This window comes from Guyanagaster necrorhizus (genome assembly GCF_019112545.1).
Source record: "Guyanagaster necrorhizus MCA 3950 unplaced genomic scaffold BT62scaffold_54, whole genome shotgun sequence".
Taxonomy (NCBI): domain Eukaryota; kingdom Fungi; phylum Basidiomycota; class Agaricomycetes; order Agaricales; family Physalacriaceae; genus Guyanagaster; species Guyanagaster necrorhizus.
Window position 1 is genome coordinate 204,583 of NW_025064933.1, and position 25,023 is coordinate 229,605.

Genomic DNA, 25,023 nt, shown 5'->3' on the forward strand with positions numbered 1-25,023 from the left:
TCTAAAATTGATACGTACCCGTCCACCGAGTAAGAGTAGGTAAGAATTGAAATCATGAATGGATGGATCGTACCTTATCATGTCCGCGCTCAAGAACCGATACACCTCTCAAGGCTTCGTGATCGTCCCCGATCTCGTTTCACCGTCTGATCTCCCTCTACTGCGAGCAGCGTGTGAAGACGTCGTGGAACGTACGCGGCGCGGGCATTGGGCGCTCCGCCGAACGGTTGGGAAACAGTTCCCGCCGTATGATGCGGATAACGATGACTCTTGGGGCGTGCAGATGCTCATGCACCCCGAGCTGGGACATCCTATCTTCGCACAGTGGTACACATCCGATGCTCTGACTGATGTGGTGAAAGAACTGCTAGGCTGCGAAGAAGGGGATCTGCAGATGGGTGAGTTGAGGTAGATGACGCTTTGATGATATTGATGCAGTGTGCGATAGAGCTGTTCAACCTGTTGATCAATCCCGTCTCGCGTGATTTTGCTCTGAGGTGGCATCGGGATGACGTGAAGGGAGACGCTAGTTTCGAAGAAGAAAAGGCGGCGTTGGCTCTCTGGAACCACGGGGTACGACATTAGGGCTCCGTACTGGATAGCTCACCGTTGCCGCAACTTAGGTCCAATGGAACACGTAGGCTCCAATCACCCTCGAAAACCACCTGTCTCACCACCTTTTGCTGGAAGCGCACTGTACGAAGATGCCTGTCTTTATGTTGTTCCGGGTTCGCACAGCGTCCCACGAACTCCCGAACACCGAATGCACTCTACCACGATGGATGCACCTGTAAATCCATTCGACATGCCCGGTGCTGCCACTGTGATATTGAAACGTAAGTTCTTACCGCTGCTAGAACAAAGAAGGCTCACCGCTGTAGCCGGAGACACCGTCTTCTACAATAACAATATCCTTCATCTCGGTACGTACAGCTCCAAAGCTAAACGTGCTACGCTTCACGCTTCTATGGGGGACGTCCGCGGCGGTTCCGTGCGTGCTCGCAACGTGCTCCAACATGAGTTGAGTTGGATGAAAGAGAATATCTTCCGTGATGGTTTGACCGATAAGGGAAAGGCGATGCTTGACCGACTGATTGAAACGCAGAAGAAGAATGAAGGTATTACGATTGGATATTCTTTGGATAACTAAATCGACCGCAGGCGTCGTCTCCAAAATTCATAGCATGTACAACAGACGACAATCCTACACGTGTGTAAGAAATGAGTAAATGACAAAGCAAATGTAAGAATCAGAGAACCATATTATACAGTAATTTTGTCTAAACCAGACGTGCGTCCAAGAAGATGCTATCATGCTGTTGCCTCAGTCCCGACGAGAGTTTCTGCCTGTACATGGCCGGATCCTTCAGCGGGTTCGGGAGAGCCATCAGCGTCGGCGTCCGAAGTTTCGTCGAGTCCTGAGCTTGGGGCAACGGGCTCTGTATCATTAAATTAGCAAATGTTCACAACGGAAACCATTATCGCTCACCCTGCTCTTTGATATCTTCCCCATTGGGAATCTCTTCGTTTTCTATGCCAAAGGATAAGCAGGAGGACAAGCCAAAATATAACTACGCACCTTTGTTCGAGCTTCCATAACTTGATGAAGCCTTGCTCTCCTCATCATCAGCCTCCTGCTTTTTCACGGGGGAGGTCCCGGATTCCCCTTCCGCCTCTCCCTCTGGTTCTGCTGCCGGACATGCCTCAGCCCCGTTTACATCCCCAGGCCTTGTTCGCCTAATCCTAGGAACAACGACGCCATCGAACTGAGACGACCGGCTGTTGGGAGCAGAGACCTTCTTCCTCGACGTCTTAGCCTTGACGGGGGTCTTTGCTGAAGCTTTTGCCTTTGCTGCTCTGGTTTTGGCTGAAATTTTCTCAGTTGGTTTAGTCTTCCTGCTACTCCGACGAGGTGACTCTTCAAGAGCGGTAGTGGCACGTGTACGACGAGGAGTAGAGGTGGGTTCTGCGTCTGATGGACGACGACGCTTGGCGCGAGATTTTGGGAGAGTTTCTGGTTCCACATCTGCCGCGTCACTCTTGCGCTTACGACTGCGCGCCGAAACTAGTTCGATAGCTTGTAAATCCTTGATTTTTTGCAGGGCTTTATCCACTACAAAATAGGTCAAAAACAGAGGCAACAACTGAAGGCGACAAGTCTTACGGCCGATTTCGTGGATAAGTTGCAGGTGAGAAAGTATGGTTTCACGTTTTCCAATATATCCTATGCCGATGTCGCGAGAGATGGCGCGCAGCGTCTCTGCTTTGAGGGAATCCCAGGGAAATTTGGCAGACTTGGACATCGTGGTTGCAGACAACGGACGACAACCTAAACAAGGTTTTGGTGTCAAATAATCGGTCAAATATCTTACGTCATGTTTGTTTGAGCCGGAACCCATGACTAAAACTGGTACGAGGTAGTTTTCTTACCTGACCTTTTGTTACCGTCTCCTGTCATCGCCCTGAGTGCGTCGTGCACGTATTCTGTGTATTCTGGCCAACGACGACGGTCCAGGAGCTTTTTGTCGAGGTGCATCAGAGACAGAATAGTGAGTAGTTGGTTGGCTGTGTACCGGCACCTCTCGCTGACCACGATTCTTAGCAGGCTAATGACTGCCCGCGACGTTGTGAACCGGTCCTTCGTCACCCTATGGAGCTCCTTCAAGGCAGCCGTGGGCCGCCTCGACAAATCTCTGTCGCCCAAAGACACCTTTACCCGTCTCCAAAAGCACGAATTCACGTTCACCGACAGCATCTATGTCGTCCATGTGATCCTTGCTGCGTTTTGGTTATTGTTCATTCCTAGCCTCATTCTCAAGTTTCTCATACCCATTGCCTTTGCTATCATGCTTTTGATACCCCTCACCTGCCAATTTTTCCTTCCCGCCATACCAATATTCACCTGGATCCTTACCTTTTTTGCGTCAACGTTTATTCCAAACGAGTGGAGGCCCAGCATTTCCGTTGTTCTTCTGCCCACTCTTGAGTCAGTTTTGTTCGGGGCGAATATTTCCGATATTCTGACACGATTTACTCATCCCGTGCTTGACATCATCGCCTGGATTCCGTACGGTGTCGGACACTTTTCCATTCCCTTCTTCGTTGCTGCATTCCTATGGCTTTTTAGAGCCAAGGAGGCCCTCCATTTCTGGTCAAGCGCGTTCGGGTACATGATGCTTGTCGGGGTCCTCATCCAGATCATCTTCCCTTGTGCCGCGCCTTGGTATGAGCTGATCTACGGCCTGACCCCAGCCAACTATGGTATGAAGGGATCCCCGGGTGGGCTCATCCGTATAGACCATATGTTCCATGGCAGCGGGTACACAATATCCTTCTCCAATGCGCCTGTCATCTTCGGCGCCTTTCCCTCTCTCCACGCCGGGGGCGCAACGATGGAAGCGTTGGTCGTTTCTCATTTCTTTCCCCAAACTACTCGTTTCGCCTGGGTCTATGCCGGCGTGCTGTATTGGGCTACCATGTATCTGACGCATCACTATCTCATTGATGTCGTAGTCGGCGCCTGCCTCGCCACCGTCACCTTCTACCTCTTTCTCCCTGACAATCTCAAAGGTTCAGGAGCGATCGCTGGCCCAGGAGAACTCACAACTTATGGACAGAGGTCCAAATACGATATATATGATCTCGAGGCACCGCGGAGAACGGCAGCAGGGGATGTCATGGCAGACGCAGCGGCAGATTTTGATCTCAGTGAGAGCTCACATGCTTCGGACGATGAGGAGATGGACATCACGTATCGATCGCCGCTCCCCGGGGCTACACCCACGAGTGGAGCTCCTTTTATTATAAATTACGGCGCTGGGACGATCGAGGTGGGCCGAAAGAAGGGCCATCGGCATACAGCTAGTATTGCTAGTCTTATAAGAGGCAACGAGAGAGGTGGGGAGGATGGCTGGAGTTCAATAGGTGGCAATGGCTTTGTGATCCCACCTATACCAACGCGCGGGGCGAGGGACTAGATTTCTGTGTTCTATATATCTCGTACGGAACTTTTTATACAGCTGAGGTAATGCCCAATGCACTTATTTATTTCCACTCTTCACTCTTCGCGCGCGATGTTACAGGGTTCTGACAGTCTGGTAATTTCTCGGGATAGTTCTCCAGGTGCCTCTGTTCTGAATCGCTGTTGTCTGTCTTCTCTGTACATGGAGGGTATAACGAATCAAAGTATGGTTCCTTGCTTACAGCTTCCAACATGCTTCCAACTAGTATTTCTTTTAGGAGATCGGTGTGCAGTATCGGTAAGTATATCGATTGATACCGTAACTGAGCTTGACGCCGTAAGGAATGTCGCGCTGTCTGCCTGGTAGCGTGTCAGTGGTAGAATAGGTCCTGATTTATGATGCCACCGTGAGGAAGCGTAACAACTGATATATAGTAAGTGCTTTATTGCGTAGAAGGATCGGCTTTTCAAGTTGAATGCTAGGCAGTTCGGCTCGTGGTGTATGTTGGGACTGTAAAGAAGGACTAGGTTTGTGCCTGCAGCAGCCGGCTTCGTCTCGTAAGCGGGCGGATGTAAGGAAGAAACAGCATTCCCCGTCTTGTCAACAAACGGCAAGTAGACTCGGATTCGGATTCATATCTAAACCATCATTGCTGCGGTCTCCTTCAACAACAATGCCTTCCCCGCTGCGAACACTAATTTTATCCTTCGAAAGCATTGGTGAGAAACTCGTTATTTTTCGTATATCCGCTCATCGTTCTTTTGGAAAGATTTTTGCGTGCCGAACGACGATGACGAGGACACGGCTGGCGGGCCTTCCTGAATTTCATATATTCGGTCGATCCTACGATAAGCTCGGCACAGTATTTAAACATACCCAGACTGGAATCTGAGTGCCAGGTAGAAGGGACCGAACGGTTTTCCAGGGCACTTTGACTTGACCGATTCATGTCATGGGGGGAATATGTGAGAATTGTTTAGTAATGCAGCAACTGGTCAAGATATATAGAAGAGGAGAGGTCGCACGTACTCTCTTACCAGCTACCATCATGGCTTTAAATCTCAGAAAGATTGGCGGCACCTTGACCAATCCCATCGGCTTTGGTGCTATGGGTCTCAGCGTTTTCTATGGGGCAGTAGACTCCGACGAGGAGCGTTTCAAGGCTAGCTAGCTCTCTTTCTACCCATACGAACGCTTGCTGACACCCAGTACAGATTCTGGATACTGCATATGAAAAAGGTTGCAGGCACTGGGACTCCGCCGACATTTACGGGGATTCTGAACTTCTCATTGGGAAATGGTATGCCAGCATTTACATTTGCAAAACGGACTGTGCGACCAACATGCACATACTCAGGTTCAAGCGGACGGGTAAACGAAACGAGATTTTCCTGACTTCCAAGTTCGGCATCACCGCTAATGGAGGTCGGGGCGATCCCGAATACGTTAAACAGCAATGTGCAAAATCCCTCGAACGTTTTGGGGTTGACTACATCGATCTGTACTATCAGCACCGGTATGTGATTCACTCAAATTGAGCTGCAGTCGCACCTCTTACCGTTGAATAGACCCGATCGTAACGTACCAATTGAAGTCGGTCCATTCTTTTCTTCCCGATAACCTCAATCTGACTATTCTTCAGCATACCGTCGCTGCGATGGCTGAGCTCGTTAAGTAAGTTCACAGTTTATAGATTGTTTCTTACTTGTACTGACGCCGAAATGCTCCGCCAGGGAGGGAAAAGTGAAGTATCTCGGCTTATCAGAGTGCACAGCCAAGGACCTTCGTCGAGCACATGCCATCTATCCAATCTCTGCCATTCAGGTCGAGTATTCTCCCCTCGCCCTCCATATCGAAGACCCGAAACTCGCGATCTTGCAAACAGCCAGAGAACTGGGTGTCACGGTCGTCGCATATTCTCCTTTGGCTAGGGGCGTCATCACTGGTCAATACAAGTCTCCCGACGACTTTGAAGAAGGAGATTTCCGTAGGACCATTCCCAAGTGGGTATCCTTGAGCTCGCCTGCTTGAGAGCGCAGCAGTGATGATGCGTTTACAGGTATTCCAAGGAGAACTTCCCGAAGATTCTTAATCTTGTTGATCATTTGAAGGCCATCGCATCAAAGCATAACGCGACTCCTGGTCAGGTCACCCTCGCTTGGATCCTTGCACAAGGTGACGATTTTGTCGTTATTCCTGGGACGAAGAAGATCAGGGTATTCGTGTCGTTATACCCCGTTGTCTTACACTGACTTGTTCCCTAGTATCTGGAAGAAAACCTGGGTGCGGCTAAGGTTAAGCTTAGCCAAGAAGAGGTTGTTGCTATTCGTAAACTCGCGGAGGAAAGCGATGTTCCTGGAGAAAGGTATTCAGAAGCCGGGATGGCAACTGTATTGAAGGCGACACCCGAGTTATCCAAGTAGCTTTAATCCGACGGAGGGCCGTTCACGAGACTAACGTTCATACCAATATATGTTTTCATTCAAGGGCAAAGACGCTTCTGGACCACTGGACTCCTCGGTCTGAATCTGCACTTGGATCTCATTATTAGGTGATCAAACGCCATTAAATATTAGCATTTATTGACGAGATCGGAGGCATGATCAAGCATGTGCTCCGAGTTGTGGTACATATAAGTATTTACGAACATCTAAAAACAATGGGATAAAATCCTCACAAGCTGATTATCATTATCTGCCCCAGAGCTGTGCCAGTGATGATGCATAAACGTATCCTGTGACCGGTAAACGCTATATCCTCATCGCCCTCAATGATATCAAAGTGGATGATGAAATGCTATGCTATGATAGAGGCTGTTCATTCGCAAAGCCCAACTTCGGGCTATTAGATCTGATGGTGGTGGTTCTCCAATTCAGCGGACCGGCGCTTTGCTGAAATGCTGGTGGGGATTTGCGTCACGGGGAAAACACGAGATACAAATTGATGGAGATGGAGATGAAGTTGCCACTCTCTGATAGGCGCTGGTCGTGGAGTGCCTTGGAGTACGTGCAGGTGCAAACCTGATATAAGGCTGTACGACGTAGAGTGCTCGTCTACGTCACTGCCACTTTTCATCTCTTTTCCTTAACCATCACTCCTTAGAGAATGCCCTCTGGTGTGGTGAAGAGCTTGGTGAGTGATGACAGAAAGTTTACCGTTCTACTCACGTTTCTATTGACTATCACTGCAGAATGTCAGTCACGGTTCCAAACTACTTTCCCAAATTTCTGCAGGATTTCTGGACATTGAACATGTGCGCCCACGTGTTCGCTTCCTTGAATCTCTAGTAACTTCTTGACAGTGATCATGGCTCAGTGCCTATGCACCGATACGATGTATATGCGAATGAACTCTCCGAGGTACATTCGCGTGGTATCGAGTCCGGCGTATCTATATTTCAAGACCTAATTCAGGAAGAATTATATACTGGGACTCAGCGAGCGCTTTCGGAGGCAGAGGCGTGTTTCTCCAAGCTGCAATATCGAGCTGAAGAAATCCTCTGCGAAATTATCCGTGCCATCCGCCTCCCTGAACCCAAAGGTGCCTACTCGAGACGATCTATTCCTCTTGACCCCTTGAAGTCTTGTCTCCTTATCAAATATCTCGTCTTCCTTCGCTTCAGGAACAGTCCCCAGTACTCTGAAATTGTGCATCAAATTCTATACGGCTCTGGAACAAAAGATAACCTGGATGTTGCACCGTACGGGTATCTATTCACCCAGGTGCGACGCAGAACCTTCTTCAAGTCCATTGCCAGATTTCTTGGTTCCGACTCCAACATCAAGTCCACGGCTTGGGTAGCCGATGAGACGCCTATCAGTCAAGACGTTATCAAAAACGCTATTGACACGTATTGCTGGGATGTTGCTGAGGAATCTCAGATCTTTGTAGGTGTCGCAGCTGACGAGAATGTCGAATTTCTATTGCCAGACGCGTGCTATGGCACACTGGATGAGAGTTTTGGACTCGGTGCTGGGGAGAAAAACGCGTAAGATCAGCTCGTGATTGGTATTGATATTCTTATTGATTTGGCAGTAGCCTGTGGGATTTCTTCTTCCCGATCCTTCCTTCTGTTGCTTTATACCTTCTCGGCAAGAGTGCCAAATCCACTCATCAACGTGCTACCGCAATCGCTCTTGACATCGAGGCCGAGATCGATGTTCACCTCCGCAATGCTATGATCCTCTCTGCGGTGCCCCGTATGAACCAGTCATCATCATCACCAAAGCTGTACTTTTCTTCCCTCTCTTCCATCACGCGTTCAATTTCGTCGTATGACGAATTCCGATGCAGATGGATTCCTGAACTCTTCGTGGACTACAGTCGGCTGAAGCAGCGATGCCGGCAAAAGTTTCTGCAAGAGAATGTAACGAAGATGCTTGTGGTCAGGGGCGACGTTGCTGTCACTGACCTGACAGATGACGTGACGATGATAGGCAAAGATGCGGTAGCATGTGGGGCTTTCAGCGATGTATGGAAGGGAAAGTGGTGGGATCGAGTGGAGAGGAAGGAAAGGACGGTGGCCGTCAAGTTTTTACGGCGAGTGATGGTGCAGGACGTCAAGGAGAAACTCTTGAAGAGACTGCAAGCAGAAGTGGTGACTTGGCATCATCTATGCCATAGGAATGTATCCCAGTTATACGGGATTGTGCAGACCGAGATGAGCGTGGGGATGGTTTCGGCGTGGTGCGAGCATGGGACTATCAAGCATTATCTGAAGAGCGTGAATCCAGGGGCAATTCGGATGAAACTGGTAGGTACTTTCTTCAGCTCTTCTTGTTATAGATTTCTGTTGACCACTGGATGTAGATGAGCCAAGTCGCATCCGGCGTAACCTATCTTCATGATTTCAAGCCTCCCATTGTTCACGGTGATCTGAAAGGGGTAGGTTACTCGGGTTGTCTTTATTCTCTCAAACGTCTCTTTCCCTCAATGACAGGGGAATATCTTGATTGACTGCCAAGGCTACGCTATCATAACTGACTTCGGTCTGAGCAAGGTTATGTCAGACTTCTCGACATCAGCTGGGATAGCATGTTCTTCGTTCTTTGCTGGGACAATGCGGTGGATGGCACCGGAGATGATTCTGGCCCTTGTTGAGGACGAGTCAGAGGCGAAGGTGCTGCGGGTCACCACGGCGACTGATGTGTATGCTTTCGGCTCGGTCTGTCTAGAGGTTTGTTTCATGTCTTCCATTTTTATTTCAAAACTTACCGACGTGTGCGTCGCGCCGGACAGATTATGACCGGCGCTCTGCCCTACCCATGTCGGAAGCATGACCCTGGAGTAATGATTGATATAATGAGAGGGATCAAGCCTTCCAGGGGCGCATCAATGCCTGATTCCGAGTCGTTTAATATGTTGTTGGATGCTTGCTGGAGACAAGAACCTGCGTTGAGGCCCAAGATGGGCGAGGTGTTAGAATGCTTGAGAAGGCTGGAGGCTGGAATAGGTTCGTGATTTGATTATACCCATTTTTATTCATTCTTTACGGAGCAGCTGCAGATTCTATCATCGTCTGATATCTTTCAGTGGCCATTTTACCCTGCCTGCGTATCCGTAGAGAAAGCCGTCCGAATTTGACTATGTCATCTTTTCGTCTATGAAATCCTTGTCAGTTTCACCTTTCCTCGGCTCACAATTGATAAGTCTTCCTACGACAAATAACAGACGTTGAAGAGCACTAAGCATAACCCTAGTACACTCTCTGGACGAGAACGTAGACTGGGCAATTATTCATGCTGATGGTTGAACAGCACCTGTTTCTTTTTGTTACGCTCGACGCTGCTAGGAGTTGGCGAGGCATGTTTGGAAAAGAAGGATTTATTTGTCATTTGGTTATACAGTACTAACCTTGCTCGTGCGACGATATGGCTACAGGATGTTACGCCTATGCAGAGACCACGCGACCGTATTTGTGGTCACGAGACAACTCTCCTGTTCTCCTATTATTAGAGGATCGAGGTACTCTCTACTTCGTCTTACTCGAGCAGAGAATCTGATCTTTGTAGATGTTTTTGCTTCACTAGGTTACCTCAAGAGCTAGTGGATTCTATTCTTGATTTCTTAATCGACGACCCTCAGTCCCTCAAGGCCTCCTCCCTTGTATGTAGTTCCTGTGGGACTACCACTCTGATATCGACAGCGCCGTCGACCAACGCCTGCTCGAATGGTGGATCGGGAATTTCAGACAGTGCGACGAGATTGAACGTATCACCTTTTGTATCACGCTTGGTATTCATATAGGCGATTACGCTGTGTGGAAGGGCTTGGACAATCTTTTGCCCGAGCGTAGATTCCCTGATTTGATGGCGCTGGTCGTACAGGTGAGTACGATGTGGACGGCGACGGATGTAGTATCAGTGAAGCGAGCCATCGAAAGCCAGTTCACTGATGCTCGAGTTGATGTGGTGGTTTCGGGTCGAGAAGGAGCTGGTAGCCTTCCCGGCGACATAGAACGGACATTCTGTCGCTGAAATTGAGAACAAAATTCTCGCAAGTGAATGCGACATGTACCGGTCTTGGCTGCACCATTCGCCTTGTGTCAGGCCTTGCATGAGCATGCGCTAGTCATGACAACTCCATCGAAATCACCCGGTGCCGTTACGGACGCGAGTTCATTGGTGTTCGTGAGCACGATCTCGAGCACTGAAATCGAGAAAGGCGTGGAGTTTGCTGCAGTAAAGATGGCTTCATACCGGTCCTGGCCACTCTCGGAGGACGGCGTAGGTTCGCGAAGGAGGAGAACGTTGGCCCTGGACGTCATCGTGGTCAGCGACACAAAGGGTAATGTGACCCTTGAACATCGACCATCACCTAGAACATCGCCCACTTTCTGCCCCAATACCAAGCACGATTCCGACACTGAAGATGAGGACTGTCTTCTACTGTCTGGCTATGCTGGTATCCACGGTGGTAAGAGTCTGCTCACCATGCGGCAGTAGCCTGATTCCTCAGACGAAAGAACAAAATGCTAAATGTCAGCGGACGAGCTCTCCAACGTCTGCATTCGCTGAGGACAACGATACAGCCGCATACATTGAAGATTGCCAGCTGCCTCCATTTGAGGTTTCAATTTCTGCGGAGGATAATTCAAGATATGGTGAGGTTGTCATGTACGCCCACTATCTATGGTTCTACTGTGCTTCACACTGCCATAGTGAAGTTCCGTTCTTCAGCAATAATATCCTCGGAGAACGTACGCAAATTTTTCATGTTTAATGGTGATGGGATCTTTTTCAGATTTAAATGGAGTTTTTCAAGGCGGTGAAGGTTACGGAGTCCTTGTTGTAAAGGTAGCTACAGCCATTGACATAAGTAAAATGTATATTAGAAACCGTATGGCTTACCACAAAATCTAAGCGTTTCTCAGCTGAATCATAACTGTAACTCCAATTCTCTCAAAGAGCACAGATTTTACATGTATCATCGATCAACAAGCCAGAAGATGCACTCCAGAGCTTCTTCGTCGATAGTGTCAAGCCTTGCCATCAGTGCTCAGTGAAGGTGGAAGAGGAGGCAAGTTGATGTTGCGATAATGATGCTTAAGACATTGAAAAGAAAATATGTCCGACCTTTCCAGTCTCCGTTTCATGGAACTCAAAAAAAACCAGATATTGAATAAAATCAATGCATGATTTAGAGTTGTGGCATAGGATGTTGCATATAACTTAAAGCAAAGGAAAAATCCTCGACAACCTATTCCAAGACGTAACCAGTTTCTGAACAAACCGCCGGAAGAACCCTCGTCTCTTCTGCAAACCAGCGCCGTCAGCCAAATCAGCCGGCTGAATATCATTCTCGTCATCCTTGACTACTAATGCTATGTCCACCTCGCCAATACCTTCGCCTTCCTCCATGTCCGGCACCTCACTGACATCGCCGTGAACTGGGTGAGTCTCTGGCGCTATAGGTCCATCACTGTCCACCAACGAAGCAATCGATCTGGAGGACATCACGGGATGGAAAGCCTGCAATGATGGCGGTACGGACATTATGCCACTCTCATCGCCTACGAATTGAGAGTTCATGACGGCTGGAGCGCTGACAGGCTTGTCAGCACCGACAAGATGGATTGCCCGAAGATCGAGCGCAAGAGAGTCATCACTCGTGACACCTGCTTTTATTGTACTGCGGGCGACTAGAAGAACATCAGTGTCATCGATACGCATCGCACCAATCTCGCTCAGAGGGGTGGAGCCTAGCGATGAGATGGAGCGTTGGAGAACAGGAGAATTGTGAGACGAGGAATCGGAAGGAGGTTCGTCGGAGAAGAATGTCTCGAGTTCAGTAATTTCACGTTGAAGATCAGCCAAGGAAATATGACTGCGAGGTTCCAGACGGAAGATCTTCTTAAGGATGGTACAGGCGCCTGGAGATATACCTAGCAAGAAGCGTCTTAGGTGATCTCCATCCTGAAGAGATGGGTTGAAGGAATAGTCTGTCGTCACCGCCATCGCCCAAGGAGCACACCTAGTGACCATCGTTGTGAGAACGACACCGAGAGACCAGATATCATTTGTCCGAGTAGAGTATCTTCTGTCGGGCATCTAACCGAACTCTTTCCCTATACATTCTGGTAAAAGTCAGCCAGGATGGGCGCATATATGAACAAAAAGACACACCAGGACTCATGCACTCCATGCTCCCGCACTCATGGAAAGTCGGGGTCTCGTTCTGTGTCGACATACCAAAGTCGGTGAGATAAATCCCTGAATCATCCTCTGAACAAGGAATATTCTCTGGCTTGATATCACGATGGTACACGCTGTTTTCGTTACAGAATACGACAGCATTGATGAGCTGGAAAAAGACGTTTCGCACCCTGTCATCTCGCAGGTAGAAGGATTTCTGGAGAATCCTGTCAAAGAGATTGCCTCCTAATAGAGGGACAATGTAAGTATTCACTATGAATGAGTGTAAGTAATAGTTGTGGATATTGTGATAGTATATACATACCTCAGTCGGGCACGGCGATGGTAGAACGACTGAGGTATGTGGGTAACTACGGGTGAAGTATATAAGTAATCGTAAGGACAGGAGGTTGATATAAAAGGTAAACGATCGAAAGTGAAACATACTGGTATAAGGCACGGATATCTTCTAACACCTCCTTCACAGAGGAGGCACATGTTTTTTCATGGCTCCAGAGAAACAAGCATCCAAGGCTGCCAGGTCTTTGAATATGGCCCCTCAAGTCAAAGGAGACATTTTGGTTCCACAGAATATGAGATGAAGTGATACAAGATTTTTCCACAGTGACTCAATCAATCCATGTCTCATAGCACCACAAGGCTCATGAAGATGTCTAAGAGATGGACAATCTACATGAAACGAATTTCCCACCACTGGTTTCTCAGCAGATGATGACCTCTGTGAATAGATGAGTGAGCATAATGAGAAATCAGGCAAACAGTGCATACATTGTGTGGATTTGACAGCAGTGAAGTAAGAAAATGAGCCAAAAAGATTGCATATGAAGGTTCCAAGAACATTTATTGCCCACATGCAACAGCAAACAATTTCTATACAATATATAAGCAAGTCACCTCTCTGATGAATTGATGCCTACCTGTTGTGTGACTCCACATGCTTTCATACTCAAGCCTGCAATAATAGCATCATTCTGTCAATCAACAGGCTGCATCCATGCCTACAATCACTCTCAACAGCTCCTCTGGTGATGGTTTAGCAGGGACAGCATCCACATGAAGCTTCAGGGTCTCACACAAGAATGTCACAATGGCCCAATGATGGCAATCTTCACTAAATCCACATCAAACCATTTCTTCAGAAAAGATCAAATAGTATGAGAAGGCCAGCAGTTCAAAAAGCCAGCAATATTGAAACTTGTCTGCCATCATTGCTTATGCTCCTCCATCAATAGAAGAAGTGACTCCTATCTGAGATTAACCTTTTACATCCTTATACACCCCTCCAGTCAGAGCAGCAAGAGATATTCTCTAGGTAAAGAAAAAACAGGAAAAAGACCCAGAATATGCTTACTTTTACTATGTACCAACTAAGACTGGTTCTAAAATCCTAGTACTCAAAGTCATCTGATAGAATGCTCCTCCAGATATGCCAACCCAGCATTTTTGGGCTAAAAATTGAGAATGAGGCATGTAGCAATTGATGATGAAGGTAAGAAGTGAAGCCAGGTGGTGTTCAAAATCTGAAGAAAAAAGTGAAAGATATTTTAGATACATCACTCATTGTTATGGTTATGCTGGTCCAGGAAGAGTTGACTAATGGAATCTTTTCTGAGACAATGAAAATTGCTTGCATGGGCTTATGCTACTAGCATTTCTTGTCAAATCCCCTTCAAGTTGGTTGGTGCCAATATTATTCCTTTCTTGTCCCATTTTTTCACTCAAACTTGAAACCCCTAGGTGCTGATCATGTCTATGATTGTTCACCATTAAAACATGTCAATGGTCCAAGTAATAAAACCACCTTCATTTGTTCTTTCCTTCTGAGAACAGCCCCTCACAATAGCATATTGACTGTCCTATTCTCCTTCCCTCTTCATCTGCAGTCCTCCTCTTGCAATGAATGCACTCTCTTCTCAATCTGTTGGTGCCTTGCAGCTTTCTGCTATGACATTAGGAGATCCAGAATCTGCAGCAGTTGTCACTGGCAATAACTTTTCCAACCTCAGATGCTATGACCCATTCCCACAGCAAAATACTGGAATGACAATGGACTTGACACAGTTCAATTCCAGGATTGAAGTGTCAGCCTCATCCTCTTATTCACCATCAGGCTGGGCCAGCCAGTCTACATAAGGATACACATCCATCCTTGCTGATGTGGCATCAATGGAAAATCAAGATGCAGATGGTGGTTCCACTACCCTAACCTAATAATAGTTGCCATACATGAACCCTTTGGTGCACCCCTGTGTCCTTCTCTAATAGCTGCTTCTCCTTCCTGCAAGCTAAGCTCATGCCAGAAAGAATCCTTCTATGTATCCTCCTTTGATGGTCCTGTATTCACCATCCACAAAGCCTTTACAATCCCCAATTATGAACACAACAGTGACAGGAGCAGTCTTCTACATTTCCTCAAATCTGAGTCATGGGCATGCATGCATCTGGGCCAGCTAGTCTGTTTGGGGTGTGAGTGTAACATTGACTTCCACAATGTGGGAATCTGGATACACCATTGGAATTCATGCATGGGCATTGACAATGCAATCTTGAGCTCTGTTGTGGATGCTTGGGAAGATGAGGTTACAAGCCCAGTTCATCTGAGCTTTGGTATAAAGTGGACACCAAGGGAAATATAAAGGTGCTGGACATACCACTGTCTAAGAGGCAGATTGAATACTTGGACAAAGTTATGCCTTTCAATCCAGAGTTCTGTACAACAAATGCTACTCAGAGGGTAACACTTCTAGCTTTTCATTGTACAGTTTATACATACAAGTACAATCCAAATTCAATCTGAATTCAATTCCAGTGATCTCTCTAGCTGAATATGACACTGAAAGTGAATCAAAGTCAGAGATACCTTTCTTAGAGCCCTGTAAGAACCAAGTCATATTCAAGAAAGTCCATATGACCCCTAGGCACTTGCATGATTCTTGCTCCTAGCATCCAATGCAAAGCTCCAAGATCTTCTTCCTCTTCTTCTGGCACCAGTATAAGCCTCTCATCCTCCTTTGCAACATTTACCATAACTGGAGCCTTGACATCCTTTATGCTTCTCATCCATGCCTCTATATAAGGCTGAAGACAACAATCACTAATCATGCCCACCAACTTCTGCACTGTATAGGCCACCCACCCATCCCATTGATAGCAGAGCACAAGACATCAACAAAGCTATTCCTGCTCTTATCCTATGCCATTAAATCAAGTATCATCTTAATCATGGTAGCAATGAACTCCTTTCAGCAGTTGGGAAGCTCGGCAGCTGGGATTAGATGTATGAAAATAGAGGGAAAAGGTCACTGTTTCAAATCACGGTGCAAATTGTCAGGCTAAATCTTCAGATGTGCGTTATACTTGGACATATGCAGATGTCCCCTTGATGGCGAGAGTAGCATTAGGCAATTCAGTATGAATGGTAGGTGCCGTAGAACATAGTCATATTCCCTTTTGTTGAAGCAGCTTGCTTTTATCTTAGATATTGCGGTCTGAATAAAAATTGACATAAATATTGAATGCTAACTGGGTATACATTTGCGTGGCGAATTGGTGGGCTACCGAGGACCATGTTATGCATCATCAGCTTTGAATGTCCAGCACAACAGTATCTTCCAACTTACCTCGACATCAAAACATCCCCAAAAGCCCTGTCATATGAGCAAATGGTTGGTCTTTCATTGTATCAGGCATTCTGGGTATGCTAATGCTGGTATTTGCAGATGCAGAATCTTGAGCAGTGGACCGGGGCGTATGTGAAGGAGGAACACGGTTGCGAGAGAGAACTATTGACTATTAAATGTAACTGAGTACGTAGTATATATCTCTGTGTGAAGATGGTAGTTGAGCGCTATACTGTACCTACTGAATGTAAATGAATACGTAGTATATCTATAGGTATGGTTAGCAATAGAATCATAGTAGTAGAATATATCTATACGTACATCTCAGCGTGAAGATTGTAGTTGAACGCTGAGATGTTGCGATGAAAAAAAAAAAAGGCAAATAAGGTATGTACCCTAATTATAATCCGTGGCTTGCGGTCAACTCTCGCCATGCTCAACACAGAGTACGTGTAGGGTTCCTCTGTCTCCGGTTCACCCACTGGGTTTAAACTACTAAAAATTCATATTCTGTCGTAAAACTCGAAAGGCGGAATCAAGGGACACTTCTTCTTTCAGTCGCACATGCTGTATCTTCCTCATCATTCTCAAGTACACTCTTGTCAAGCCCTCAAACAAGATCACGATAACGGGGACATTATCTGTCAATCGTTTGTATGTCATTAGTTGAAGAAGTCGAACTCCCCTACGTTCAAAGTTGTAAAGTACTTCACTGGTGCAGGAAGCGGCACATAAAAGATCAAAATGTGACAGTTGTCTGTAGACAATAAAGTACCAACATCGTAAGAATGATAACGCACCTCCATTACACTTTCTTATCGATCACACATGCATTGAAGCCCAAATCGTAGTCATAATTAATTGTACATGGACTATAGTCACGTTACAGATTATATGGTTTCAATAACGCTCACTGGCAAGCAGTGGGAACGGCATAACCCTATAATTCAATCAACTATCCATCAGTAATATCCTTCACACAAGCAGAAAACGACTCACATTCGTTCTAAGTCCTCCGCCCCAAGGAGTCTTACCATCAACCCTCGAATCTACGCCAAGCCCGCGCTCCCCAAAGGCACTCCACAGCGTGCAAAAGTTCTCTCCCCCAGTAAGCTGTTCATCAGCTTGAATGATCGCATCACGAGCTTCGAAGAAGCCTGGTCGGCAGGGTTGGAGTTTCATCCCGTTGATGACGAGCCTAATCGCAGAAGCAGATAAGATCCACGAAGAGCGACGAGGAGAAGATAAACATACTGGACGATCAACGTGTTGCCATGCTTGGGCACCAAAGGCTTCTTGCCAGCACGCGGTCGGTAGAAGTTGCCCTCGGGAACGGTACCATCAGCCAAGGGGACAGGAGGGAATAAATCGTCGCTGAACCCGTGCACGGCGATGAGACGCTGTTCGACAACCCAGAGTATCTGAGCCCAGACTTCACCAATGGCATGGACACCCCAGTAGCCCGGCTTGTCCAGAGTCTGATAAGTCGATGGGTTGATGGTATCGTTCTACGAAAGTACATTAGGACGATGAAGATAAAGCGTGGCAAGTACAGCTTACAAGAGAGTAGGGGTAGTTCCTGATACCCTGTTCGCGGTTAGCAGCCCATGCACCCATAGGGAAGTCAGAGTATTTGCTCTTGCTTCGGATGGTGGTAGCCAAGAAGTCTGTATACCATGATCAGTAATGACGCGATGCAAGGGACAACAGCATTGTTTACCTCCCCAGCCCTCACCCATACCACCACTCTCACCCCAACCCAAACACGAGGAGCTCGCAGGTCCACCGGTCAACCTAGTGCTCAAACCATGACTCAACTCATGGATGACGATGCCCGCTTCCATATCACCGTCTCTGTAGGGCAAAGCAGTGTTCCACAAGTACATTCTCATGCGTCCGTTACGACCGTCAGGCGGTGTCATGAAATTGGCATTGTTATATCCAGAACCATCCTGGGCATTGGCAATAACGGCGTCGTTCTCCTCACCTCCACGACCAAAGTTGTACTGCTGGAAGTTGCCAGACACCTCATCAAATCCGTACCTGAAGACGCAAGTTAGCAAGAAGAAGCTAGAAGAGAGAGTATATGTACCTGTAGTAGAAGTCGTGTATGATGTTGGTAGTGTAGAACAGTTGAGTGATAGTAGCATTGATGTAACTATACGCCTCATCTTGCGCGTCTACTTTGTCGGTAACCTTGGGTGCGTATTTGTAGTCAAAGACTCTGTCGACACCCGAGTCGGGACGGTAGTTGTCGATGAATAAGTTTTGACCTTCCCAGTTCTCCTGTGCAAAGACCTACGGACCCCTCGATTATCGCAGTTCAGCTATATCAGATACCAACTTACGTTGTTACCCCAGGTTGTTGTGGTGTTCCTCCAGAACTGTTTGCTATTGAGTTTGACGCCTTTCAAAGACGGGTCGTTGGTATGAGGAATCGCGTGCCAACCCACGGGGGATGCCAAAATGTCGAAGTTCTCCTTCGCGATGATACGTTTACCTTCCTGAGGATCATTCGTACCCCAACCGAAGATGTTGTAAGTAGCCACGGAAGGTTCCGGAGTAGGGATAGGGGCATCCGACGCCCAGTCGACGACAGAGATGATACGGTGAGGGGAAGTAGCGGAAACGGCGGCATCATACCAGTTGTCTTGCATCTCAACTTCGAACTAAGGGCTATATAGGTTGCGATGACGAAGCAGAAGAATCGTTACTTACCCTCCAAACTAAGTTGAGGTCGGTACTGTCACCCTTCTTGTTGGGTACTTGAATGTAGGTCAAGCTCGACCTCACGGGGTTGACGGTGTCCGGAACGTTATCGATAGACATCACGACAGGTTCGTCGGGAGTAACAAAGTGATCTTCCCGAGAGACAGACATCTTTGCGAGATACTCGTCATAGTTAGCAAGGATGTCATTGACCATCTTGTCGTTAGGGGTTGCCGCCAGCATAAACTGGAGAAGAGCAGGTCGAACGTCAGCAAAGTCGACCTCAGGCGAAGAGGCCATATCGTAAGGAAGATGCGTAGCACGGCAATTGGATGCGTGTATATGCGCTAGGGGTCCAAAGAATGAGCGGAATTCAGGGTGAGACTCCCAAGAACCGAATTCTTCCATGACGGTCTGTCCGTGCTGTCCCAGGAACGAATGGAGACGACTCTTCATCTCAACCTCGAGTTCCTCGCAGTATTCTCGGTGGGGGTGACGAATCTCATCGAGGTCGGGATTAGAGAAGGCTTGAGGAATCGGTCCTTTGTAGAACTGAAAACAAGTTAGGGGGGAAAGCTTCATGGGCGAGAAAGCGCAAAACTTACCGAGTTACCATATGATATCACCAAACCACCCTTTATATTGATGTTCATATCTCCATCAACAACCTCTAAGCCATTGACAATCTGGCGAACGTAGATATGGGTAATGCCCGTGTTCTTGTCGGTATAGGAATCCTTCCGAATTCTATAAGAGCTGGTATCTGACAGCTGGTCGACCAGGATATCTTCTATAAAGAGCTTCGCGACCTCAAAAGGGTCCTCTATGAGAGCTAAAGGAAGGAAACCGTTTGTGGTAATCTGGTAAGGACTGGAGCGATACACGGCATGAGGATGAACAGGACCGAAGCCCAATGACTTCCGTTGCCGCGTTGGGCTCGTGCGACTCGAGTGGGCTACCGCTAGGGCGGCCAGCGATGCGATGACTAAACAACGCATTGAGAAAGAGGGGACAGAAAGTTGGATATCGTAGCAGGTCGCAGGAGGAGCAATATATAGGCGATGGTGGTGGTTGATGTTCAAAGAAGCTTGCGTACGCAACACTGCTGAAAGGGGCGAGATAAGGATTGTTGCCAGCACCGCCCGGATCTCCGGGTCTCGTGCCGATAATTAGTCATATCCTGTCTTGACAAGTCCTACCTGTTACTTGGGCACAAGTATCTGCATTAATGCTTATCTTTCAGACTGAAATTTACCTATTGACGGGTCGATGCTGCTGACCGGCCCTTCGGCCATACTTGTTCCGCCACCTCATTGAAACCTCGTTCTGATAAGGTTGCCCCAATATTTTGTTCATGTGGTCAAGAAAAACGTTGCCAGAGTCCGTGCCAGCCTCACCTTCGGTCAGAAGGGAGGCCTCGGAACTTGAGATGGCCCTTATGTCGAAGCAGGTGTAACGTGTATCCAAGTCCAGGCAACTTCGACAATGCTTTCGTTTCTATTTGCCGACGAGCTTCCGGTCATCTGCAGTACTAGAGCAAGGACGCAATTAACTTGGTTGTCCTTTCTCGGCTACACAGCATGAATTCCCCGAATCTGCAAACATTCCATATGGCATTGACATCGGGGATAGGCGCTTTGGCAGCCGTCCTCAGTGATATCACTGACACCGTGGAGATAGTCATGCGTTCCGGTATGAAGCTGCATGGGTCGGGACTCGGCTTCGTGAAAGCGGTTGCCTCGTCTTGGTCCCGTCCTCCGTCAATTACTTAACCTGATTTAAAAAGCTTCTGCATTCTCAAGCGCCCGCCGATTGCCACTGCTCGTCCATAGACTTCAGGATTCATTTCAGCTCCTCCAGCAGACGGGAGATGCCTGAAGTTTTTGCGTTTCGCACACGTTCATCGGGATTCGCTGGGTAAGAGACAAGAGTGATCCACTTGAGTATATTGGTTGTCGACGCGTCACTCTCACACAATATTCCTGTCACTGCCACTGTCAAGGGGGCATCGGGGTTGCTGGGGTGCACCTTTCAAGTCACGGTTATTCGTCTATTATCACAAAAACCTGAGACTTGCGCGATCACGAAGCTCGAAACAAGCATCATCCCCGGTTCATTCTCCCATCGAATATACGTTACGAAGAAGAAATTTGCTTCTCACCTAACCAGCAGTTGATGACAGTTCGAGTCACTGGTCACTGATCTTGGGTGTTTATCCAGAATCAAGGAAAATCAGTTATTCCTTCGGGCTTCCCTCAGTTACTCAATCTTGAGGGGACTCACTGTCGAAGTCCTTCGTGATAATTCTACCTTCTCAATGGTTTCACACATGGTTTCCAACTATTAGAATTCGTTTGTGTTGAGGATTATCCAATGGATGAGCTTGGCTGCCAACTGCAGAGGACGATTCAGTCAGCCAGACACATCCCGCAGCATTGAATGTCCGTATCAAGTTGAGAGGAGAGTCGACCTTGAACCAGGCGATCTATCCCATGTTGAAAGAATGCGATATTTCCTAGCGACGCAAGCTGCCTGACATTGAAGATATGGACAATCTGCCCTACCGGGCCTGTGCATGGCAGATGAGGACGGTAGGAGGCAAAACGTCATTTATACTTACGGGGATGAAATATCCGTTATATACATCGTCCTCTTTCGATCGACGAGGAAGCCCTGGAAACTGACCATCAGACTCATGCATATGTATCCCGGAAGCCGTACGAACCAATTGGGTCCTGCATGGGAGAGATCGGTTCGCATCAAACGAGGGGTCGAGAGAGACAAGCTTACCACTGCACGCCATCTGAGAGTTTCCTTGACCATTGCACGGACATACGGTAAATAGTCATAGTCGGCGAATGTGGGGAGTCGATCATATCGAGTTCTGCTTGGGCTCGATTCTGCACATCGGGATACAAGACCATGGCGAGCATCCACCAGGACATGGCCGCTGAGTTCGACTCAGCACCAGCTGCGCTGTCGAAGAATCGGGTGTTAAGGAAATCAGGAGGGGTCTGAAAAGATATACATGGTCCCCGCCAGCCAAGAGTTTTCGTGTTCAGTCAGCCCACGTCTTCCGGCGGCTTGAGCCAGAGTAGCCGCGAAGCTGGGACGCTCCTCGCCTTTGGCCTAACGGAAATGAATGTGTATCAGCTGCAACGACACGGGGATCGGGCACGTACTACTCGATCTTCGACGCTGTTGAAGAGACTTTCGAACATGGACGAATCTTTGGCGTACCAGCCCTCTACATCTCTTTTCCACTTTGCGTATCTAACAAATCAGCCATCAGCTCGTGTTCCCATGACGTCTTGGACAATCTTACTTGCTAGGGATACGCAGCATCCGGGGGAAAGACTCCACCTTTGGGATCGCAATGCATTAATCAGAGGTCGGGCTTAGTGGATGAGAGCAGAACTCACAAGGTGAGCACCGGGCATAGCAGCACGAGTTAATCATGTTGTAAAGTCATTGGTCTTTTTGATCGATGGGTCTTGTTCCGAAGTTGGAGGCCTATCATATACAATGGACATGATAGAAGATGCGACGGTGCGGTGAATGCGCGACACCTAACGTCCAGGGTCCGCCAACAAATCAGCTGTGAGGAGAACGGCTTCTGTGATTTGTATTAGATGGTACTGGTTCACGACCGCTTTGTTGAAGCCCTCGTGAGCTGCTTTGCGCATATGCCGCCATCTAAAGTACGATATCAAATACGTCTATTAGACAAGCAAGGCCAGAAACTTACGCATTTCCGTAGCGAGCGAACGCGACGAACATTCCTCCAGTCATTATATCTGAGGTGACGATGTTGCGAGGGCGATCGGAAATTTTTGCACGATCGAAGAGATCTGTTGCAACTTTGAGGGAGTGGATGACCACGAGAGGTTGTCCGGCTATATTGAAGTACATAGGTCGCCTAGGGCATAGTCTGAAACTAGGCATCATGTTCAGATGAAGAGGGCATACCGTATTTCTTGCCGAGCTCGGTGAATGTGAGCCATTGTTTCCCATGAAGCTGGAGAATATTGTCAATGAGAGGAAGACCTCTGTGTCCAGGTGGGAGCTTGCGCCAAGAGCTACGGATGCAACCAACGATGGTAAAAGTGACGACAGCAACGGCAGCAAGAAACCACAGAGACGATATGTATGTCATCGCGGCTCGAAGCAGACATAAACTGGAGGGTTCTTGATATGATAGACTAATTCATCATGCGGATCGAATTCCTGGTATGAGCACCTAATTTTCTTCTTGTCATCAGTTCCACAGTCCGGGGACCTCGAGTAATCGATTTCACAATACTTCTCGTTTTTCCTTTCGAGGGAGGAAATGTCAGGAAGGGTCAAGCACAAAGCTTTCATTACGCACGAAGAACCCAATCTCCAGTGAAGGTGAACTTAGTCGAAAACATATCTCGCAGGGCTATTTGGCGACGACGTGGGTGTACAGGTTCAAGATGGATGACGTACGGTATGGATGAATTTTTTACGTCGCGCGACTACTGAGCGCATAGTCTTTAGTGATGGCCCGTGTGCGTGAAATCTCCTCATGTAGGCGTGTGCCCGTTGAATAATATGAACTCTGGGTGATCATAACAAATAGGAGAAAGCCGCTGAAATCATCTTTTTTTTAAACTGGATATGGGCCGGCAGAGTTACGGACAAATAATTCTACGGCACACAGAAACCCCCGTTTCACATCTTCCGAGAAGTATCGTCGTTGCATGTCGTCTTTGTTTGACCCTCAATCTAGACGATGATAACTGATGAAGGGTCTCCTTTGTGTGACATTCTCAATCCAACAACGAAAGCGTAAACCCTGTAACCGGAAAGTCAAACATTCTTGCCTGCTATCATAGGTCAAAGAGTACTAGTGAGTGACTGGGAGGTGGTTATATAGTGGCTCACTATAGCCATGGATGTTTTCCGTCGCAGGCTGCCTGTGCTATTGCCGCGACTTCGGCAGCAGTAGATAGGAAATGGAAGGATAGAATTCCATGCCACTAATAGTAATTCTCCGGATAACGTCAGTTCTTACACCACCGGTGCCCGGGCACACGAGCCGGTTACATAATAAGTATCCCAAACTTTGATCGACGCGAAATTTTCGATCGTCTCCTCCATCCCCCCCTTCCATAATTCCCTTTCTCCCCCATTTTTGAGTTCTTTACAATGAAGATGGTATTTCTCGAGCATTCTGTGTGGCGAAATGGCCGAGTGGTCTAAGGCGCCAGACTAAGGAGGGAGGAGGGCGTGAGTGGTTCCTTTCCATCAACTCGATTATTGAGTACCGAATTATCTGGTCTTTCGGGGCGTGGGTTCGAGTCCCACTTTCGTCAGTACTTTTGCACCACTACGGTACTTAAGGATTGTATTTCACCCATCCCGGTCCCACACTGCGCAGTCCTGCCAAGTGGTCCTTGCGGCCGTATTTGCCATAATTCAGGCTTCTCAATTACCCAACAATTCGTGAACGCATTTTCACATTTATGTCTACCCATAGGCTTCTTTTTCTACCCAGAACTTATGCCCAAATCTTATTTATTCAGGTAGGCTGCCGCATATCCATTGAGCTCTACTATCAAGCTGGTGCAACTCAGTCTGCCAACATAACAACAACTCCCCGGATAATTTTGTTTATCACGAACATCAAATATAAGCATGCTTATGTGTGTTTTCTTCAGTTGTGCATGAGCACCCTCTCCAGCCAGACGTTGAAGTAAATATAGCCTCTTTCTCCAGTACTGTTCAGTCATTTTCTCATTTACTGTCATTAATTTGAAAGTGCTTTCATCTCAAGTCCATCAGCTCGGGGGTACCATTCGCGCCTCAGGATTCGGGAGACTCTGCCAGTAACAACATACACTTCTATCCTCAAAGGATTACGCCACATGACTAAAACCGGGACCGACGGGATGTCAGCTCACTCAGATGGTGTATTGTCAAACATCTACATCTGCATCTACCTATGGTCGGAGCGGAAGTACACGAAAGTCTACAACACTGTGTCGACATCATCCAGAAGCTCGTAGCTCATACATTATTGTCGGAGAATCCTTATTAAGATGAGCTATAGAT

The 25,023-nt window shown here is 47.6% G+C and overlaps 11 protein-coding genes and 1 non-coding gene across 12 annotated transcripts; 8 read left to right on the plus strand and 4 right to left on the minus strand.

The window, feature by feature from the left end:
* Positions 1-79: 79 nt before the first annotated feature.
* On the plus strand, positions 80-1,215 carry BT62DRAFT_1051396 (uncharacterized protein; the record flags this gene model as incomplete). The annotated part of the gene is made up of 5 exons (XM_043178530.1): positions 80-398; positions 449-573; positions 624-637; positions 691-836; positions 882-1,215. The coding sequence occupies 5 exons, from the start codon at positions 80-82 to the stop codon at positions 1,148-1,150; spliced, it is 873 nt and encodes a 290-aa protein (XP_043033656.1). The 3' UTR covers positions 1,151-1,215.
* A 96-nt stretch (positions 1,216-1,311) lies between these two features.
* BT62DRAFT_1013066 (uncharacterized protein) lies at positions 1,312-2,536 on the minus strand (the record flags this gene model as incomplete). The annotated part of the gene is made up of 5 exons (XM_043178012.1): positions 1,312-1,439; positions 1,490-1,531; positions 1,580-2,113; positions 2,165-2,329; positions 2,431-2,536. The coding sequence occupies 5 exons, from the start codon at positions 2,534-2,536 to the stop codon at positions 1,312-1,314; spliced, it is 975 nt and encodes a 324-aa protein (XP_043033657.1).
* BT62DRAFT_641208 (PAP2-domain-containing protein) lies at positions 2,165-4,011 on the plus strand. The gene is made up of 2 exons (XM_043181731.1): positions 2,165-2,549; positions 2,606-4,011. Exon 2 carries the CDS (start codon positions 2,610-2,612, stop codon positions 3,975-3,977), a length of 1,368 nt encoding a protein of 455 aa, XP_043033658.1. The 5' UTR covers positions 2,165-2,549; positions 2,606-2,609; the 3' UTR covers positions 3,978-4,011.
* Positions 4,012-5,010: 999 nt separating this feature from the next.
* On the plus strand, positions 5,011-6,385 carry BT62DRAFT_983222 (Aldo/keto reductase; the record flags this gene model as incomplete). Its single annotated transcript, XM_043189758.1, has 8 exons — positions 5,011-5,116; positions 5,172-5,262; positions 5,320-5,478; positions 5,531-5,555; positions 5,605-5,636; positions 5,696-5,965; positions 6,022-6,178; positions 6,227-6,385. 8 exons carry the CDS (start codon positions 5,011-5,013, stop codon positions 6,383-6,385), a joined length of 999 nt encoding a protein of 332 aa, XP_043033659.1.
* A 768-nt stretch (positions 6,386-7,153) lies between these two features.
* Positions 7,154-9,422, plus strand: BT62DRAFT_911322 (kinase-like protein; the record flags this gene model as incomplete). The annotated part of the gene is made up of 6 exons (XM_043183832.1): positions 7,154-7,227; positions 7,264-7,950; positions 7,998-8,715; positions 8,772-8,846; positions 8,902-9,138; positions 9,201-9,422. 6 exons carry the CDS (start codon positions 7,154-7,156, stop codon positions 9,420-9,422), a joined length of 2,013 nt encoding a protein of 670 aa, XP_043033660.1.
* Positions 9,423-10,369: 947 nt separating this feature from the next.
* On the plus strand, positions 10,370-11,311 carry BT62DRAFT_938368 (uncharacterized protein). The gene is made up of 2 exons (XM_043187528.1): positions 10,370-10,877; positions 10,927-11,311. The coding sequence occupies exons 1-2, from the start codon at positions 10,535-10,537 to the stop codon at positions 11,181-11,183; spliced, it is 600 nt and encodes a 199-aa protein (XP_043033661.1). The 5' UTR covers positions 10,370-10,534; the 3' UTR covers positions 11,184-11,311.
* A 484-nt stretch (positions 11,312-11,795) lies between these two features.
* Positions 11,796-12,171, plus strand: BT62DRAFT_938369 (uncharacterized protein; the record flags this gene model as incomplete). Its single annotated transcript, XM_043187529.1, has 2 exons — positions 11,796-11,906; positions 11,955-12,171. Coding segments are annotated over 2 exons (213 nt in total), but the record flags the coding sequence as incomplete, so codon positions are not given.
* A 61-nt stretch (positions 12,172-12,232) lies between these two features.
* On the minus strand, positions 12,233-13,040 carry BT62DRAFT_911313 (kinase-like protein; the record flags this gene model as incomplete). Its single annotated transcript, XM_043183831.1, has 2 exons — positions 12,233-12,511; positions 12,585-13,040. Coding segments are annotated over 2 exons (735 nt in total), but the record flags the coding sequence as incomplete, so codon positions are not given.
* A 4,074-nt stretch (positions 13,041-17,114) lies between these two features.
* Positions 17,115-20,179, minus strand: BT62DRAFT_938370 (uncharacterized protein). The gene is made up of 9 exons (XM_043187530.1): positions 19,551-20,179; positions 18,955-19,497; positions 18,585-18,905; positions 18,329-18,534; positions 17,957-18,279; positions 17,797-17,903; positions 17,491-17,744; positions 17,236-17,434; positions 17,115-17,176 (listed from the first exon to the last, which is right to left on the minus strand). Exons 1-9 carry the CDS (start codon positions 19,941-19,943, stop codon positions 17,147-17,149), a joined length of 2,376 nt encoding a protein of 791 aa, XP_043033664.1. The 5' UTR covers positions 19,944-20,179; the 3' UTR covers positions 17,115-17,146.
* A 346-nt stretch (positions 20,180-20,525) lies between these two features.
* On the plus strand, positions 20,526-20,823 carry BT62DRAFT_1013075 (uncharacterized protein; the record flags this gene model as incomplete). The annotated part of the gene is made up of 2 exons (XM_043178013.1): positions 20,526-20,704; positions 20,778-20,823. 2 exons carry the CDS (start codon positions 20,526-20,528, stop codon positions 20,821-20,823), a joined length of 225 nt encoding a protein of 74 aa, XP_043033665.1.
* A 741-nt stretch (positions 20,824-21,564) lies between these two features.
* Positions 21,565-23,260, minus strand: BT62DRAFT_938372 (cytochrome P450). Its single transcript, XM_043187531.1, has 8 exons — positions 22,915-23,260; positions 22,694-22,841; positions 22,557-22,641; positions 22,470-22,514; positions 22,271-22,308; positions 22,128-22,218; positions 21,732-21,959; positions 21,565-21,619 (listed from the first exon to the last, which is right to left on the minus strand). Exons 1-7 carry the CDS (start codon positions 23,099-23,101, stop codon positions 21,732-21,734), a joined length of 822 nt encoding a protein of 273 aa, XP_043033666.1. The 5' UTR covers positions 23,102-23,260; the 3' UTR covers positions 21,565-21,619.
* Positions 23,261-24,148: 888 nt separating this feature from the next.
* On the plus strand, positions 24,149-24,284 carry BT62DRAFT_t183. The gene has a single exon. It is a non-coding gene; the product is annotated as a tRNA-Leu (tRNA).
* Positions 24,285-25,023: the final 739 nt, after the last annotated feature.